Here is a 19,812-nt window from a genome sequence, read left to right as displayed (position 1 = left end):
GATGCAAATGGGTCTACAAAATCAAGTACAAACCAGATGGAACCATTGAACGATATAAGGCCAGGCTTGTAGCAAAAGGATTCACCCAAGAAGTAGGGCAAGACTATGATGAGACTTTTAGTCCGGTTGTAAGAATGAGAATGATTCGAATCATCATCTCCCTGGCTGTTGAACATGGATGGAAGTTGAGTCAGCTTGATGTAAAAAATGCATTTTTACATGGGAATTTGAAGGAGGAAGTATACATGGAACAACCCCTTGGATATCAAGAACAAAATTGTAAAACCCATATATGCAAGCTAAAAAGAGCCATCTACGGCCTGAAGCAAGCATCTCGCTCTTGATTTGATAGCTTCTCGCTAGAGATTCAGAAGCATGGATTTTCACGTTCCATGCTGGACCACTCATTATTTATTTTTAAAAGCCCGCTTGTGACCACTCTACTATTAATTTATGTCGATGATATCATCATCACAGGAAACTCTGCGGACCATATCCAAGAAATAAAAAACTTATTAGGTCAAAGGTTCAAAATGAAAGATCTTGGAGTTCTACGCTATTTTCTTGGTATAGAAGTTGATAACCAGGCTCATGACTTGACACTCACTCAACACAAGTACACCGTAGACGTTCTCAGCAAGGCAGGCATGAAAGACTGCAAACCTCTGGGAACACCGAGTGTACTTCATCAAAAACTTAGTGCTCATGATGGAGATCTGTGTGATGATGACCCCACCAGGTATCGTAGCATAATAGGAATGTTACAATACCTCACATTCACTAGACCTGATATTGTTTATTCAGTCAATCAAGTGTCTCAATTTATGCATGCGCCACGTACTAGACATATGGAAGCAGTCAAGAGGATCCTTCGATATCTGAAAGGGACTATTGGAGATGAATTGATATATTTACCACAGTTATATGGCCAAGACGAGCATGAATTTACTGTATATTGTGATGCAGACTGGGCAGGAGATCCTGACGAACGAAGATCTACATCAGGATATTGTGCCTTCATTGGAAGAAATTTAGTCTCTTGGAGCAGTAGAAAACAAAAAGCTATCGCTAGATCAAGCACTGAGGCTAAATATAGATCCATCGCTGCTGCCACTGCCGAAGTCACATGGATCAGGCATCTTCTAACTGAAGTAGGAGAAAAGATCTCCCACACTACCTTGCTCTGTGACAATCAAAGTGCCATCAACATGTCTTTCAATCCGGTACATCACAGTCGTGCCAAGCACATTGAGATCGACCAACACTTTGTGAGACAGAAGGTTGAAGAAAAAGAGATTGAGCCTGAGTTTGTCAGCACTGAAAGACAGGTTGCAGACATATTTACCAAAGGGTTAACCAAGGACCGCTTTTGGATGCTTAAAAGCAAGTTGTTCATGGTTCAAAACCATAATCAACTTGAGGGGGGGGGGTAAAAAAGGTGTATAGGCATTGGATCTGACCCGATCCATGTACCCGATATGTAACATGTAACTATTTTTACATTTATCGGGTCTGAATACACCAGACCCGGATCCATACTGTAATGTATCTTAAATACACAAGTTAGGTCACGATTATTTTTTACAGAAATCGTGACAGCCGTAATTGTTTTCTCTCTCCCTCCCTCTCTCTCTCTCTTCTCTTTCTCAACGCAGGTGCAGAGGAAAACTTTCAGTATCGTCGTATAACTGGTAGGGGTCTGCCTAACCACAGCTTGCCTTTCAAAAAAAAAAAAACTCTTCTTCAAGTATTACAAAGCTTTCAAGCATACTATACAATAATCTGTAGCTGTGTATGAAAAAACCATCAATCTTGAGCCAAGGCTAAAGTTAACAAAAACTAGGGTTAGAAGTTCTGTTTTTCACTGAAAATGGGCCATTTTTCTTTCATGCGTATTTTTCTCCTTTTCAATTATCATACATCTGCACGTTTCTTTCCTTTTGTTTTTAAACTAGTGTGAGCCTTTTCTCTCACATGCCATGACTGCCATCTGTGTAGCCTATGCTTTAAAACACGAACAGAAAACCAAATAATTAAACCCCCAACCCAATCTCCACCTTCATGTGATGAAAGTTGTGCTGCCAGTTATTAGTTATTACCAATCTCTTCCATTAAACTATCTTAAAATTAATAAAATTTTGTTAAAAATAAAAAGTTGAAAAAGAAAGGGAGGAAGTCTCAAAAGCGCTTCTCACCTTCTTCCTCCTTGTGCATGGTGGTGGAAACAAAACCAGACCCTCCATGAAAACTCTCTCTCTCTCCCTCCCTTTCTCTTATTGTGCCAATTACTCAAATCCTCCTCCCATTCTTCATTTTGTTCCCTTACAAATCTCATTACACTTCTATTCCAATGTCCACTTGCACTCTTTTTGAGCTACTCCTGCCTCACTGTGCCCTCCTTTCCCTCATTTTGGCTTGATCATGGATCCCAGTTGTCAATCTATAGAAATTTAATCTCTCTGATATCCCCACAACTATCTATTGCTGATATCACCAGTTCTACTTGAAAACTTGTTATGCCTGTTGGAACCCTAGATCCATCATATAGTCTCCAAAAAATAAAAAGTCAAGAATGAGGGGTTTTAAGTTGGTTGCATGAGGGACTCATGTCCTGGTTAAAGGATTGTGAAGAGACCTGACTTACCCTCATTGGAACAAACATATGCAGTGGGTAAATCTTAGAAACTACATGATTAACATAATTCAAGAAAGTTAAATAACTAAATAACCCAGAATAGTTAGAAACTGATTATTTTTTTGGCTTAAACTTGGCTTACACTTTCAAAGAAATTATTTTTAGCTTAGGTGTAGCCTTAGAATACTATTGGCTGTAACTTGCTATAACTCAACAAAGATACACAATTGAGTGTAAAAAGGTAAAATCTTCATTAATGGCTAAGGCTGACTGATATTATGACTGGCTTTGCTTAGATTTAGATAATTAAATTTTATTCAACATAAAATAAATAAAACCATCATAACAATTTTTTTATTAGAATGATCTTTAATAGAGTAATGCCCCCCCCTCTTTCTCTCTCTAGTTTAGTTTGTACTTGTGCACATATTTTGCTTGTAAAAGATAAAGACACATGAAATGACAAAGTTTAGAAAGGTGATCACATTTCTCCTAATAAGAATCAATAAATACATTTTTGTACACTGACCGAACCACTCATATAAAAAATTAATAAGGACATTTATGTATAAAAAAACTGTGGTTGGTTAAGGAAATAATGGTTGAATGACTCTCAGGCCACATAAGTTACATTGCTCATGAAAATGCAATGATTCTAGCCAGTATGACACAACTCTAAGCATAGGTTAAGCACCAAAGTATCTGCCAACGGATTCACTAATTTCCACCAGGTGTTTGCTTAATTTAGGGCACATCTTTTTGCTGGTATATGTCAGCTTGACCCATGGCTAAATGATGAAGTGCTATTAGTACTGATTATTGGAATCAGTCTCCCACTAAAACAAAGCCAGCACTAGATGTTGCATATAGTAACATAAGCTTATGCATGCATTCATAACTGTACACAAAAATAAAACTTGAAATAAATAATGTTTTTTTTTTCTATTCATGATAAGGGCCAAAAAGTTATTAAAGGCTAGAAAAAAGTCAATGACCTATTGTCATGCTAAATAAACTTATTGAATTTGTGATAAAGGGAAAGATGAAGAGGACTGAAACTGTTATATTTTTGTATTTTGAGGTAAAAAATGTGCAGTTGCTATCCTGGCTCTGTTAATGGATCCTGGATATAAGAATGAGTTACAAATTGATGTCAAATGCATGTAATTGACTGGCATACCTTCTTATGTCTCCATGAAATTGGTAATTACAAACATGCGGCTTTTATAAAAAATAAAAGGATCATCTTTGGTAAGTCTTTCCTTTTGGTTTTTCTTTTTCCTTTATTTGGTCAGCTCATTTTACAGTGTTCTGTTCAAGCACTTGTTCCACTTGGTCAGCTTTTTCCTGAGAAACCAATTTCTGTTGTTGCCAGAATCCCCACATCTTTGGCTTTTGATCCAGAATAAAGGTACAAAAGCACTTACCATCAAGATTTCAGCACCAAGTTTTGCTCAGTTGGAAAGAACAACAGTCCAACTCAAAGAGAAAGAAGATGAAAAGGTAAAAATATAATATTCAAATATCTGCTGTGAAGCTGCTTTTAGAAAATGTTGCTGCAAAGCTAGCTGTAAAGTGAGTTTTATGCATTTGATTTCCTGGTGCTCTATAAATCTAAACGGGTGTTGTATTTCTACCATCTTAATGGAGCATTCCTTTTTAAGGTTCTGTTTGGGAACCTTGCTTTGCGATGGAAGCACAGTTTCCATTTCTTACCAAGATGTAGTTTTGCCAAAATATAATTTTGCTAAAATATGACGTGGTCAAAATGTGGTGTAAGGGATGGAGTTGCCAAAAAAATCCTCGTCAGTGGTGTTGAAATGTGGTGTTCTGGTTGTCAACTATGTCCCTAACACGGTGCTTTGACAGCCCTATTGCTCCCAAACAGTAGAGGCTGTTGGGAAAACCACAATGCACTGCTCCCAAACAAGACAGGGTTATATCACACGGATACTCCATTTTGGCTTCCGTTCCATGTGCCCTTATATATTAGTCATATTGGAAACATGATAAAAATGTGTCTCCCCGTATCTACAGCAGTATGATCCTATTTCACATGGATACTTTATTTTGACTAGTGTTCTGTATCTCCTTACATGTCATATTAGAAACATGGCAAAAATGGCGGTGTCCCTCATATCCACAGACACATCCATGTGACAGGCAGAGTTGGGTAAACTGCAACACACTTCCAATTCAAGGCTCCTAAACAGATTAGTGCTAACTGCATGAAGCCCATGGTTTTTCATATATTTCTATTAGTCCTTGTATTTCTTTTTTTGATTATGATAGACTGAAATAGATTTAGGTTTTCTCATTTTTTAATGCCAGGACTTTAATTATTTGTTCGAGTGTGCTTATTGCTCTTGAGTGGGTGATCCCCTTGGTTGCCATTAAAAAACAAAGATAAAACATAGGAGACTCTTGTGACCCTTCTATCCGTTGAACCTTTTCTTGCATTTGTCTTGTTCAGGTGACTGTTTCCTTGGGAAACAATGACACCGACGTCCACAACACAATATTGTTGCTGACATCTGGAGATGGCAGGTGTGCTCTCGACCTCCGGGGCATATTTCTCAATGAAATCAGCAGACGTCCATCTTCAAGACAATACCCTTACATCAAAATGATAACACCAAATTTTATCATGTACTTATCGTTGGTTGCTGCAGTGCTCATTTGTGGAGGCTGGATGTTCTTTAGACTGCGGGGAAGGCTTGACAGTGGAAGCAACATTAAGTACCAACAGTTGGACACAGAGTTGCCAATTTCAAGTGGAGGGAGAACAGAATCTATAAACGTTGATGGATGGGATGACAATTGGGGTGATAACTGGGATGATGAAGAGGCTCCAGTAACATCTTCAAAGCCAGCCCAGAGTTTCTCATCTAAGAACCTTGCATCTAGGCGTTCTAACAACAAAGATGATTGGCGTAATAACTGGAAAGATTAGCAAAAAAGTATGAAAATCTTTGGTAAAAGAGCTTTCTCCTTTTCCATTTTTTGTTATGTTCTCTTTTCTCAATATTAAGATGCTATTGTTTTGGTTGTTATTTATCAGGTGATAGGGCAGATGGCTTATTTATCATACAAGGATACAAAGTTTATTCATGAAATGATTAGGTGATAGGTCCTTCATTATGTGGCTTTATGTGAACCTTGGCTGTTGAACAATTTTGCATTTCTTTGCTTAGGGTTACCAATTTTTGCCATGACTAGAAAGCATGCCTCACTTTTTGTGGTTAACCGAAATAGTGCCTGCTTCCATTAAAGAATCGTTTCTGTGCCTGTAAAATTTTTTTTGAAAGGCAAGCTGGGGTTAGGCAGACCCCCACCAGTTATTATTCAACATACCACTGGGGTTTTGAACCGGCAACGTCCCACCACAGGGAGACGTGCACTGACAGCTCCTACCAACCACGCGGAGCCCTGTTGGTCTGTAAAATTAAAAATTACTAATAGTAATGTTATCCTTAAGTTGACAACCAATGCTTTTCCCTCTTTTTTTTTTTTTGTTAAACTCACTGCATGATGAACCCTTCTTCAGAGGACTCTCTTTCTCTGCTCTTACTCTGTCAAGTAAATGACATATGATTCCGTTTCAGTTAAATGCTACACTGCATATCCAGTATCCGATCCTCAAGCGTTTGTCAGAAATGTTCTTTCAGGGGAGCACACTAATTCATTAGAGGATACCGTGATCCATGGAAACGCATGGTACTATGTTTTTTTTGACTAAGCAAAACCACCTGTTACTATGGTTTTTTTTTTTGGGAGAGGATCTAATGTGTCCACATCAAAATGGGGTCCTAATGAATGGCCCCCTCTCTCTCTCTCTCTCCTCAATCATTACACACTTCAAAAATCATAGTTCCACGTGTTTTTCCTTGATCTTAACCAATAGATGCTTTGACCATATTTTACTCAATATAAAACACGTCTTAGATGATGTACTTTTCATGCTCAAACGCTCAGATTTGTTTTGAAAGAAACAACTGACATTGCAAGGTTCTGGTCATCCCTCTGCCCAAGTCAATGTGTAGCATAGGCCCTAGGGCAGGGTTTTAGGATGCTGGTACGACAACCGTAGGTATGTCTGATTGAGCCAGCGCGACCAGGTCTTCCTGTCAAGTGCCATTTCTTTGGGTTATAAATAAAAAAAAGTACATATTAACATATCAACTGGTTCATATCAAGAAAAAATACCTAAAATTAAATACTTTTTAAAGAGTCTTAACAAGTGACCTGACTTCTTTGGGGATAGAATTATCCATGTTCTCACATGCATTTTTAAATACATAAATAAATAATTTATTTATTCTTTATATGTAAATATGGTTTAATCTAACATTAAACTAGTTGTGTTTAACATTGGATGAATTCAATGACTAAAATAATTTTTAAAAGTAATATTTTTGAAAATATATTATTACTTTTTTAGGTTAAAAAATAAATTTAGTGGATTCATAAAGTTAATTTTTAAAAAAAAGTGTTTGACTTTTCAATTCTCTCAGAGTTCAAAAGACCTCTAATGCTTAAAAAGTAGTCATGCATTTCATAAAATATCAATGTTTAAAGTGTATTTTAATCATTTTTACAAGGTGAATCTATCTAATGTTAAACACAGTTAGTTTAATGGTATATTAACCACACACACACACACACACACACATATATATATATAGTATTTTTTTGCCCCGCTAGGTCACTTCAAAAATCATAGTTTTTGGTATTTTTTCTCATATCTAACACCATAGATGTGATCAATAGGTTTTGTTTAGTGTTAACTGGCTTTTGGATCACCATAATCTTATCAAAATCTGACCTATATATCAATTTTTCCAGTGATCCAAAATCAATGGCTATAAAGGCATCAAATTTTTTTGGCTCATAGAAATACATTTTTTTGTCAAAAAAACATGATCCAAGAGTCAATTCAAACTATGGGGCCTAATGAGACAGAACGAGAAAAGAGACCAATATGCTCAGTTCTCTCTCTCTCTCTCTCTCTCTCTCTATATATATATATATATATATATATATATGTGTGTGTGTGTATGTGTGTGTGTGTGTGAATAGATAGTAGTTGCGTATACCGATCCATGCCTACAACTGCTTATGATCTTTTGAAGAGTTATTTTTCATGTTTTTCTCGAATTTGACCATACAAATGTGTTCTTTGTGTTTCATTTTATAATAATGGACTCTTGCATCATTTGATTCCGACGTACAAGTGAGTTTTTATAAGGTGTGAAAATTGGATGTGTAAATTTTTTATAAATATCATAAATATTCAAAGATTAAATATCATGTTTTTTTTTTTTTTATAAAAAACATGATCTAAGTGTCATTTTCTAGCAAATCGATCATGCCAAACACTGCGTGGTTAGATTTGGGAAAAACAACTCGGAAGCCCCCTATTCTAGGGGTGGCAATCGGGTCAGGTTGGCGGGTCAGCATACCTCAACACGAACCCGACCCGTTTATTAAACGGGTCGGCTGTGACAAACACGAACCTGACCCATTTATTAAACGGGTAACTTGACATGACCCGCCTAACCTGTTTAATAAATAGGTCGGATCGGGTAAATGGGTTGGGGAGAGAACTCCAAATACCTTGGGCGCGACGTCGGTTCCTGCCCTCACGGAGAGTCTCCCGGAGGCCGACTTCTCCAGCGCTAGACCATCGTGGCTGAAGGACAAAACTCTAACCCACGAGGGCCTCAGGCCTTCGAATGGCGCCAGAGCGACGGACGAGGAGGCGAACGAGACGGTGGCCATGGCCTACAGAGAGAGGTGGTTGCTGCCCTCACGGAGAGTCTCCCGGAGGTTGGCTTCTCCAGCGCTAGACCGCCGTGGCTAAGGGATGAAACCTTAACCCGCAAGGGCCTCAGGCCTTCGAACGATGCCAGAGCGGCGGAAGAGGAGGCGAACGGGACGGTGGCCATGGCCTACAGAGAGAGGTGGTTGCTGACCTCACGAAGAGTCTCCCGGAGGTCGACTTCTCCAGCGCTAGACCACCGTGGCTGAGGGACGAAACCCTAACCCACGAGGGCCTTAGGCCTTCGAACAACGCCAGAGCGGCGAAAGAGGAGGCGAACGGGACGGTGGCAACTGGCCATGGCCTACGGAGAGAGGTCCTGCACACAGAGAAGGAGAGAGGGGTAGAGGATTAGGGTGTGAAGAAGAGCGAAGTGAAGGACTTGAATTAGGGTAAAGAGGCGAACCCGACCCGTTTATTAAACGGGTCAGCCGGGTTGGCATACCCCTAACACGAACCTGACCCGTTTAATAAATGGGTTAGGTGGGTCGACCCGTTTATTAAACGGGTTCAGGTCGTGTCAGGTTTGGCCACCCCTACCCTATTCAGTACCGATAGGCTTCTGTACGTAGCTAATCCTTTCTCTCTCTCTCTCTCTTTATATATATATTGAATCATGCAAATTAATTTGTCAATTAACCAGTTGGAGCACAACCAATTTTTGAGTTACGGGTTCGGCAACTATACCCACAGAGCTCCGCACATATCATTAGGTGGGTCAGCTTAATATGTAAAAAAAAGGGCAAAATAATTGGCCAATTCACCAGTTGGAGTACAACCAATTTTTGAGTCAATGGGTCTGACAACTATGCCCACAAGGCTCCACACATCCTATCTGTTGGCCGGGGGCAGCCTCGGGGTTTTACACTGTTGGCCTTGGTACCTTGCAGGTTTTTTCAGCACCGTCAGTCTTTCTAACGGCTTATAAGTCTGCCTTCAACTGCACTGATCTCAGCTTGATGTAAGGCTACTTTTTAGTCTAAAGCTGTCATTGGGTCTAAGGATGAAAACGGTTTGGTTTCGGGCCAGATTGAAATAATCAGGTGTTTGGCTGAATATATACGAAATATGTTTTTTACATGTAATTGGATTCAGATATTCATGGAGTTCAGTGTAAAAACTCTAAACCATATCCACTTATGATTATACTTGATATGGTTTTGGTTTACTAATTCCAACTAAACCGAGCTGAATATCAAACAATTGACATCCCTAATGATATAGTATTACCCACTCTCGTAAGTAAGGAACCCGTAGTTGAAACTCATAGGAAGAGGTTGTTTTGACCTCATGAATGTATTCTAACATGGTAAAAAACAGTAGGCATCAACCTTAGGATTTATTTGTTTTCTAGTATTGAAAATTTGGTATTTGAATGTCTTCAACATGGTAAAAAACAGTAGGCATCAACCTTAGGAATATAGTTATTGGTTTTTAAGTATTGAATATTTGGTATATTGTAGGGTGTTGTTTGGCCTAGGGTCAGGGAGGGTGGGGTTCACCATGGTTTGGATTTGGGTCTGGCTCTGACATGAGAATGGGCTGTTCGTGGATTAGTTTCAAAGAGACCTTGAACTGAAAAGTGTTAAAAAAACTTTGGATGCCATCCATCATCAAAATTAACATCACATAAGAATCATCAAAAGCTTCTTGTTTTACCAATGGGGGCACCGGTTGTCGGGTAGGAGCAGTGAGTGTACCTCGCCTGTGTTTGGATTTTTGCAGGTTCAAATCCCAATGGTATGATTGTATAACTGGTGCGTCTGCCTATCCCAGCTTGCTTTTTTGTTTTTTTTTGGATAATCAAGCTGGGTTAAGCAAGACCCCGACCAATACATCAATTTAAAAATATATAAATCACAAAACTTCTAAAGGCGGACACCACTCCCGTGGTTTGTCTGTCAACCCCAAAGCTCCTCATCTTTGCTATATATTTTCTGCAATATAGTTTTGAGAACTCGTACAACACGAAGGATAAAAGTTTTTAATATAGCAGATGCAGCCCTCTGCTATGTTTTTCCTTTAACCTAGCTGTAACTCAGCCTAACTCAGTAATACGGGCTTAAAAGCTAAGGCCCCCGCAACGTAGCTTCAGGTAATCAAAATGTAAAAACATGAGGGTTCGGAACACCCAACTTGCCTTTAAAAAATAAAATAAAAGAAAGCTTCATGTGTTAAACGAATCTTAGCGATTCATTTTTAAATTGCTTATGTCGTTAATGCGCAAGATTCATGAATAAAAGTCATGCTCAGGATTTTGGAGACTTTTTCATTCTTTTTTATGAGATGAATCGTGACTTCATGCGCAAGATTTAAAAGAAATAAATTACACAGGCTTTGAAGAAAATGAAATCAAGAAGGGCACTTGGCCCAGATGGTATATCTATCGAGGCTTAAAAATGCTTTGGTGAGAAAGGTTTAAAATGATTGACAAATCTTTTTAACAAGATTTGGCAGACAAATAAGATGCCTAATGAGTGGAGGAAGAGTGCTTTGGTGCCTCTATATAAGAATAAGGGTGATATACAAGATTGCACAAACTATCGTGGTATAAAACTCATGAGTCACTATGAAACTTTGAGAGAGGGTGATTGAGTATAGGTTGAGGAAGGTTGTCATGATATCGGAGAATCAATTTGGTTTTATGCCTGGAAGATCAACTATGAAAGTTATACATCTTCTTAGACAACTTATTGAGAGATATAAAGAGAGAAACAAAGATTTGCATATGGTTTTTATTGATTTGGAGAAGGCATACGATAGAGTACCTAGAGATGTTCTCTGGTAGACAATGATAAAGAAAGGTGTTTCTCTCAAGTACATTAGTATAATTAAAGATATGTACGAAGGAGTGGTAACCAATGTCCACACTTGTGGAGGGATGACAAACAATTTTTCTATAACAGTTGGGTTAATCAGGGATATGCATTAAGCCCTTTCCTATTTGCTATAGTGATTGATGAGCTTATGAAATCAATTCAAGAAAATATGCCGTGGTGTATGTTGTTTGCTGATGATATTGTTTTGATTGATGCGTCTAGAGCTAGGGTTAATGCTAAGTTAGAATTATGGAGACAGACATTGGAAGCAAGAGGTTTTACGTTGAGTAAGAGTAAGACCAAATATATGGAATGTCGGTTTAGTAAGCAACGAAGTAGTGATGGGAGTGTAGTGAAACTTGGTGAGCAAGAAATACTGGTGGATGACTGTTTCAAATATTTGAGATCTATCATTCAAAAGTATGGAGAAATTGATGGAGATGTAAATTATAGGATAAAGGTTGGGTGGATGAAATGAAAAAGTGCAACTGGAGTGTTCTGCGATCGTAGAATGCTATTGCGGTTGAAGAAAAAGTTTTATTGGACGACAATTAGGTCTGCGTTACTATATGGTACGGAATGTTGGGCTGCCAAGAGACATCATATTCAAAAAATGAGTGTAACTGAGATGCGTATGCTTAGATGGATGCTTGAAAATACAATAAAAGATAAGATTCAAAATGAGAAGATAAGTAAGAAGGTAGGCATTGCATTCATTGAAAATAAGATGAGAGAGAATCATTTATAGTGGTCTGGACATATTCGGCGAAGGCCTAATGATGCTCCAGTTAGAAGGACGGAGAAATAAAAAAATATATTAGTTAAAAGAGGTCGGAGTAGGCCTAAGAAGACTTGGATGGAGATGATAGGAAAAGATATGAATGCTTTGAACCTCATCGAGGATATGACATTAGATATAAATGATTGGAGGAGAAAAATTCATGTGGAAGACCCAAAATGATTTTTTTTTTAGTTAGTATCGTCGACCCCAGTTATTTTGAGATGAAGGCGTAGTTGTTGTGTTTGTTGTCGTTAATATAAAAAAATATAAACTACATCCAATTTTTTGTGTGGAAGCCATATAAGTGGGGGCCATTCTTTTTAAAAACTTTTGAGTGCCGTTCATCTTAACGATGGACGGCATCTAAGGTCCCATAGAACTGATCTGCCCTCCCAATAAAACAGAAAGTAGACAGTCAAACCTTGTAGTACGGACAGCAGGTGACTGCATCACGTTGGCCAAACCTGCTGAGGCGAACGTGTCAAGTTGGTGCGAGTCCAGTCTCATGCACTTCCTCCTTCCTTGGTATCAACGCCAGAGATCAAACTTTTCAAGTTCCTCCCCCAACCTAGAAAGGTAAAAAATATTACGTATATGCCATCATCAAGCAAATTTTTTTTTTTTTTTAAAGAAAATCACCAAGCATCTTGTTACATCGCATTAGGACTTTGGCAACTTTGGTCTGACCTTGATAGCAACCATCCAATCCGAAAAGGGATCAGGTCAGAGTGATATCTGTGCCGTTGATCTCAAGATGAACGGCAACCAAATCTTTATGAATCAAAATACTGGACTCCACTCTTTCTTTCGATACCATTTGTGTTTCGGATGGACGGCGTTGAGAGAGTCAGGTTGCCAAACACGGACTTCGGTTGCAATTTTTTTTTGTTTGATTTTTTATATGTCCGGGAACGTGCAGATCACATTGATTTGGACTGTAAGCGGTTGGACAAGTCTATCCTTGTCCGTGTAATTTCGGGAAAGCTTGGATCAGTGTACCGATCGTGACGGGCTGCATCTGAAGCCGGGCGGTCACCTGGCGAGATTTCGAGTCACCTCTTCCTTTCTTCAACTTCGAAGAAAGAATGCGAGCCATCGGCGTCGGCTGTAACCAGGAATCTCAGTGACGAAAACGAAGAGATCGCGTTTGAAGACTGCTTCAAAAACTCGATTTCCGGCGACTTTCGCACATCCGATCCAAGTCATCAGGTGTTCGGAATCTTTAAACAACCTTTTACCCGTATTTCGCTTACAAGATCTCATCTTCTTGTCAAGTTCTCCTCTTTCCCTCACAATCGATCCTCTTCTGATAAACTTCATCTCACTGATTCATTATTATGTTAAATTCTGATGAAGATCAAGGTCAGTTTCGTCGTTTCCACTGAGCGATCGGGGTATCGATCAGAGTAGCGTTTCCATGGTGGACACGGCAAACGGGGACAGCTTGGCGCAAGAAGGGAGGAATCTCTTTCTCTTTCCCTCTCTCTCTCTCATGTTTGGCGTACAGGAGGTGGTTAGGTGAAGCACAAGGAAACCATTGATGGATCAACGGTATTTCACCAAACAGAGGCTTTGCCATTTATTTTTCTTGGGAAAAATTTCCAAATGGCAACCAACTTTTTGGCTCAGTTAAAATTAGGAGAGTTTCGAAAAGTATGATCGAGAACAAACTTTTTTTTTGTTTGTTTTTGAACAAACTTCTTTACTGCAGTTACTGATAAGCTATTTTACCCTCTTGCCCTCCCACAATTAGGATATACTCTTTGGTTTTATATGTTAACAAGGTTTATGAATTAAGTGGGGTTTTGATTTAATATATTCTTTCCTTAAATTTTTACTTTATTGTTTTTCAGTTTATTATCATCCCCATGCCACAACAAATTTGTTTTAACTTAAAGGAAAGTTCGAAGTTTGGAGGAGAAGAGAGAAAAAAAGTGATCAATAAAATTTATGAATGGCATTAATATTTGAGGCTTCTTATTAAATTCAATGGTCCCTGGAATTTTTTATAACAAAGTTTGTGTATTGTTGCAAAATTTTCAAAATGTGGGTATTTTTGAAATACTTGAAAATTTAGGCGTTACTTTGTAAATAACTTTTTTTTTTTCATGAAAAAAGTGGAGTGCCAGAGTTACCCCTCATTTTTTTTTTCACAATCCGTTTTCTCTCTGTTGCATAGTCTTAACGTGACGTCGCAAGATTCTTGATGATGTCATGCACGTAATATTTTTGACTTTTTAAGTTCAGTATTTTGGTATCTCGGGGCCACCAAGCCGAGAGGATCCCAAGTTGGGGCTTCCAGATCCGTCCCAAGATCCAGGAAATTCATTCCGACCAATATGACGAAATTAGCCTCACCTAAAAGCTCTCCTTACTTCATGTACCCCATTCAACAGACGTGCATGATTTGCAAAGTTTTTTTTTTTTTTTCATGAACCACATTTCCTGCAACAACCTTCCCAACTAACCCAGAAAAAAAAACGGGGTTCTTTAAAGAGGCAAAGTCGGAGCGAACCTCTCTGGATTTCGTCTCTTATACCCCCGAACGGCCTCAGCAGTTTCCAACAAAGTCAGCCTCCATCGGTCAAACAAATACAAAACCGACATTGGATTTTCATGAATTTTTGGCGTTTTTTCAAAATTCTGAATATACAGATGTGATCTATGTGGTTTATATGGCTGTTTTTATAGTAATCACTTCTTGGAACATTTTGGGATGCATGGATAGATTTTTATAGTGTTTCAAAAATCAACCACCTACCATTTTCATAAATTTTTGAGACATCAAATACCATTTTTTTCATCCAAAATGCATTTTAAGTAAATCAATCCTGCTGAACACATCTATGGGTCCGTATTAAAAAAAAAATGCAATATGTTTCATTTAGTAGGTTTTGCATTTAGTAGGTTTTCATTTCCATATATATAAATATAAAACGGTAGCTCTCATTCTGTACATTGTTTAACCAAACTTGCTCATCCTCTCCCTTCCTTTGCAGGATGAAGGGGGAAAATAAATTAAAAGTGAACGGTGAAGGCGAAGGGTAAAGGAGGGGGTGGGGGCATATCGATCGTTGATCCTTTTGGTGTCTTCTTGGGGATCTTCGATTGTGCTTCCACATACCCAGCAATGGCGGCCAGTACCATCCCTAACCCCGTCATTGTGGGCAAAGGCATGAGAGACCATTGCAAGATGCGAAGATCCATCTCCGACCCGCAGATACACTCTTCTCTGCCTACCAACAACTGGGCATCATCGCCTTCGCCGAGCGAGACCCACTTGAAAAGCTCGTCCACCTCGCTGAAATCGCTAGGGTTCCTCCCGCTCTATATTACCGGTTCGGTTCTCACCAACACGGTTCGGTTCTTCGTGGAGAAGCCAGAAGAAGGGATCGCCGACGCGGAGGAGGTGCCGGAGGCGAGGAAGAGGTCGGAGAGGGTGAATTGGATGGAGAGGTTGCTGGAGCTGAGGAGGTATTGGAAGGGCCGGAAGGAGGAGGAGGCGGCGGTGGTGGTGGTGGAGGAGGGGGAGACTAAGGACGGAAGGAAGGGGAGGTCTGGTGTTGAAGAAAAAGCGCAGGCGCACGACGAGGGTGATTCCTGTCATGATGGATGCTGTTCAGTGGGTTCGGATGCGGAGTTGGAGGGCGGACCCGCCGATGACGAGCACGACGCGGAGTCGTTCTCGAGGCTCCTCGTTCGAGCCCCGTTGGAGGAAACAGAGACTTTGGCTCAGCTGGCTTCTCTCTGTTACCAGGCTTATACCATCCTGGAAATCAAGGTAACAACTCTTCGCCTTAGCGTGTAGGAAATAAGGATAAGATGCTCTCGCAACAGTAGGACTAATTTCAGTAGGTGCTCTGATTGAGCATGGAGCTGCAATGTGGGACACAGTCACTGGATCTCAAGTTTTAGCAATATAGAATGGGGCCAATTCTAATGGGTTCATTGTCATGGAAAGAAGAAAAACGTAGAATGCTGCATCTCATTGATTTAGTTTGGTGTATTTCCGTAATAGAGGGCGTATTTTGATCCTTTTTTTTTCTTCTCTTTTGCAGAGAGAGGAACTGTGGAGGAGCCACAGGCTGAGCTACGTTACCTCTTCCCTGGAAAAGAAAGCCCAAACCAAAACCAAAGCAAAGAAGAAGAAGAAGAAGAAGAAGGACGGAGACGCAGGAAACGGGGAGGCTGAGAACGAGTCGGCGATACGGGCGGAGTGTGAGACGAAGAGGGCGACTCGGACATCGGTGGCGTACGAGATCGCCGCTGCAGCTGCTTCCTACGTTCGTGCTCGGACGATGAGCTTGGTTCCCTTCGCGTCCGGGGCCCACCGGGACGTGGGCCAGGCTTGTGGTCGTCAAGAGGGGTTTCCGAACCCTGGGCCCTACAAGTCGGAGATGGCCGCTTACGTGGCAGCATCGACGGTGACGGCGGTGGTGGCAGCGGAGGAGGGGGCGAAGAAGGAGGCGGCCAAGGATCTGCGCTCTCCGCACACGTCGCCCTGCGGGTGGTTCATCTGCGACGACCCCGCCACCCTCACTCGCTGCTTCGTCATTCAGGTGAAAGCCCTTACCATTGATCCAAATTGTAAATGGATCTCTAAGATCCAACCCGATTGGTTGTTATTATTTTTATGATTATAAGTTTTTTTTTTTTAAATAAAAAATGAAAAGGCCTGTTTACTTATTTAGGACGATTTGATTCGATTCGATTCTGAGATGGCCGATTCTATTCTGATTTCTGACGACAATGGGTATTGTGACAGGGATCGGACTCATTGTCGTCGTGGCAGGCCAACCTCCTCTTCGAGCCTACAACATTCGAGGTACGTTACTGCTGTCAGGATCGGTTTCTTAATCGAATCGGTTTTCCGAAAAACTCTAAGTTGGTTGGTCCAATAGAATCGAATCGTTTTAAATCCATCTATTGGAACAAATTGATTCTTTTTAAATTGGAAAAAGTAAAAAATATAGAACGTTCAGACCCGATTCAACCTGCATACAGCTGACTCAGGCCATCCAGTAGGGGGCTGAATCATCTCTGAAATCAAAGGACAGATTCGATTCCATTTTGATAAAAGAGTATTGACGCTTTAGCTAGAAAGTGAATCTTTTATTAACTCCGAGTCCATGAAAAGGGAATGGACGTTCTGGTTCATCGAGGGATCTATGAAGCTGCAAAGGGAATATACGACCAATTCATGCCGGAAGTAATGGAGTACCAAAGACAGCACGGCAACAAAGCAAGATTCCGATTCACAGGCCACTCCTTGGGGGGAAGCCTCTCTTTGCTGGTCAGTCTCATGCTGCTCGAGAGGGAAGTGGTTGCCCCGTCGTCTCTGCTGCCTGTCGTCACCTTTGGCGCCCCCTTCGTCTTCTGCGGTGGGAACCGAGTGCTGTACAAGCTGGGCTTGACCGATTCTTACGTGCATTCGGTCATTATGCACCGGGATATCGTCCCCCGAGCCTTCTCTTGCCGATACCCCGACCGTGTGGCTGTGCTTCTCAAACGTCTCAGCGCCAGCTTCCGGCACCACCCTTGTCTCGGTGCGGACGTAAGTAAAATCCCATCTTAGTATCTTTTTTTGGAAAACCCTCCCCGAGAACCGGGTCACTTAATGGGCCCGCTCCTCTGTAAGGTATAACTCTGGATTGAGGACCACCACCACCCAGCTTTACGTGCCCCAACTGTGATAAAGCAAAGGCAGCCCCCATGCGCCAGCGGGATTCGTTCCTGGCCTTAAGCTTGACACAGAACCCCGCTGACCACGTGGGTAACCACCTCGGTATCCTTTATTGTCATTTGTTTAACAGTCTCATATCTTATGCTGGTGTAGCTTGATTGAACGGCCTTTGTGGGAGCTTTATTTATTTTCTATTTGTGGCTATGTGATATAATTTACAGTATTTATTTTTTATTTGTGGCTATGTGATATAGTTTACAGTAGCATGAATCTGTGACTAGATATGACCACACATTCACATGAACGCATGTGCAGTTGTGTTGAAATTAAAGCTTTCTAAAGCACTTTACTTTTGTTCCTGTTGGTGGTGTACTGTCTTGTTAGAGTTACTCATCACCCAACTTTCTATCACCAGCAATTAATTCTTTGTACCTTCCAATACAGAAAGAATTTAGGTGGTGGTGATCGGAAGTTTTTAATTTCTTAAAATAAAAGGATTCTTTCTAGCATTAATAAAGTTTTATTCTTCTTCTTTTCAAACAAATAAAGTTTTCTTATTCTGCACAAGAAAAATAAAAATTTCTAAAATCTGCGTCAAATGGTCTGATTTTAAATGAACGGGTAATTCTTGCACAAATTAGACACTGACCATGTTCCTCTGGCGACCCCAGTATGCTCAAAAGAAAGAGAAATTTCCTCTTTCTATCACGTTTATTTCATTAATAATATATGACTAGCACTCATATTTTTTTCTGTCTTCATTTTTTTGGACTGCAGAAATTGTTATATACTCCAATAGGCGACTTGCTTATCCTTCAGCCAGATGAAACCCTCTCTCCACCGCACCCCTTGCTTCCATATGGAAGCGCCCTTTATAAGCTTCGGTCAGCTCTTGGACGTAGGCAGTTTGCAAGTGCCTTGCGTGCTTTCCTCAATTCACCACACCCCTTGGAGATTCTTAGTGACCCCAAGGCTTATGGATCAGAAGGGTCTATACTCAGGGATCATGAGTCTGCTAATTACTTGACAGCAGTCAATGACATTGTACAGCAGCAGAAGCAAACGCGTAGGTTGTTGTTGATGGAGCAAGAGAAGCATGATTTGTGGCCTCACCTAAGACCTTGCTCGCTTAGCCTGCCACTGTCTTTGCCACAGCCCAGTGAGGTTGCCATTGGAGTGGAGGCTCGGTAGTTATCGCGCACCTTATCGGTACCTTCTTACTTTCATTTGTTCATGAGGAAGCCATGATCGTTCAAAATAACATGTTTTGGCATTAAAGTGCTAAGGAGGACATGTTTGGTCAAGTCGATTAACATGTATGTTGAGATCACACAAAGCTGTACCTAGTTGAGAATGGATTACTGATTTGTCATCCATTTGGATCGTATGCGACTCAAGAGCTCTGAAACATGAGGCTTTTTTGTCTTCCACACAATGTCATGTTGGACACCCAGGGATCACATAGCTTTTTGAGGCGCAAACTTTGATTTTTCTTGTTTTTTTTGCTAGTCCAAAGGCGAAGACCCTCGGTCACCGACCGCACATTGGCTGGCCTTCGGTAGGTAAAGTCCATGAGATCCCTCTTGCCCACAGGGGAGTAGACTCAGCTTCGAGGCAAAGGATGCTCCCTGTGGGTTTCAGACGAACGCTAACACGATGGGTTCCATCATACATTCAATCCTAACCAAGCTAGATGATTCTGCTGGATGGCTAAGATTGAATATGTATGATGGAACCCATCCTATTTCAAATGATGGGATTAGTGTTCATTTGAGATGCATGACATCCTCTCAAGTTGCCCCTACAAGATGAGCCAAGCCCTTGTGAATTCGAAATGAAAATCAAGCTATAGATGCTTAAACGTGGATCCATTCATATAATCATGTAAGGCCACGGCCATAAGGTGATTATTGGGGGGGCCATTCCAACCGTCACAAATTCTCAATGTTCAAATTAAAGAGAGGATGAAGGGATTTCTTTCGGGTAGGTGTCTCAAAACTAAAACTCTTCCCAACTATAAACGCAATGAAAAAGGTATGATGAATATACAAGGGATCATACAAAAAATTCATA

At 40.5% G+C, this 19,812-nt stretch overlaps 2 protein-coding genes across 3 annotated transcripts in view; both read left to right on the top strand.

Moving 5' to 3' along the window:
• The window catches only part of LOC149843612 (uncharacterized), a 31,072-nt gene extending 25,191 nt beyond the window's left edge, over positions 1–5,881 (top strand). Inside the window, exons 5-7 of one of the 2 annotated variants that reach the window (XM_090001879.1) lie at positions 4,011–4,138; positions 5,109–5,595; positions 5,697–5,881. In XM_090001879.1, coding sequence (XP_089858005.1) covers positions 4,011–4,138; positions 5,109–5,588 — 608 coding nt within the window. In that variant the 3' untranslated portion in view covers positions 5,589–5,595; positions 5,697–5,881. Of the gene's footprint in view, positions 1–4,010; positions 4,139–5,108 lie in introns of both variants that reach the window. The other variant, XM_090001878.1, reaches the window with a different exon arrangement.
• Positions 5,882–15,137: 9,256 nt separating this feature from the next.
• On the top strand, positions 15,138–18,930 carry LOC149843611 (alpha/beta-Hydrolases superfamily protein). The gene is made up of 5 exons (XM_090000940.1): positions 15,138–15,837; positions 16,115–16,615; positions 16,822–16,881; positions 17,194–17,610; positions 18,517–18,930. Exons 1-5 carry the CDS (start codon positions 15,187–15,189, stop codon positions 18,928–18,930), a joined length of 2,043 nt encoding a protein of 680 aa, XP_089857066.1. The 5' UTR covers positions 15,138–15,186.
• The last annotated feature ends 882 nt before the right edge of the window (positions 18,931–19,812 follow it).

Source organism: Nuphar pumila, chromosome 3, assembly GCF_984573655.1.
Source record: "Nuphar pumila chromosome 3, dmNupPumi1.hap1.1, whole genome shotgun sequence".
Classification (NCBI taxonomy): Eukaryota; Viridiplantae; Streptophyta; class Magnoliopsida; order Nymphaeales; family Nymphaeaceae; genus Nuphar; species Nuphar pumila.
Note: the sequence above shows the minus strand (reverse complement) of the source record. Positions and strands in the feature narration are given on the sequence as shown.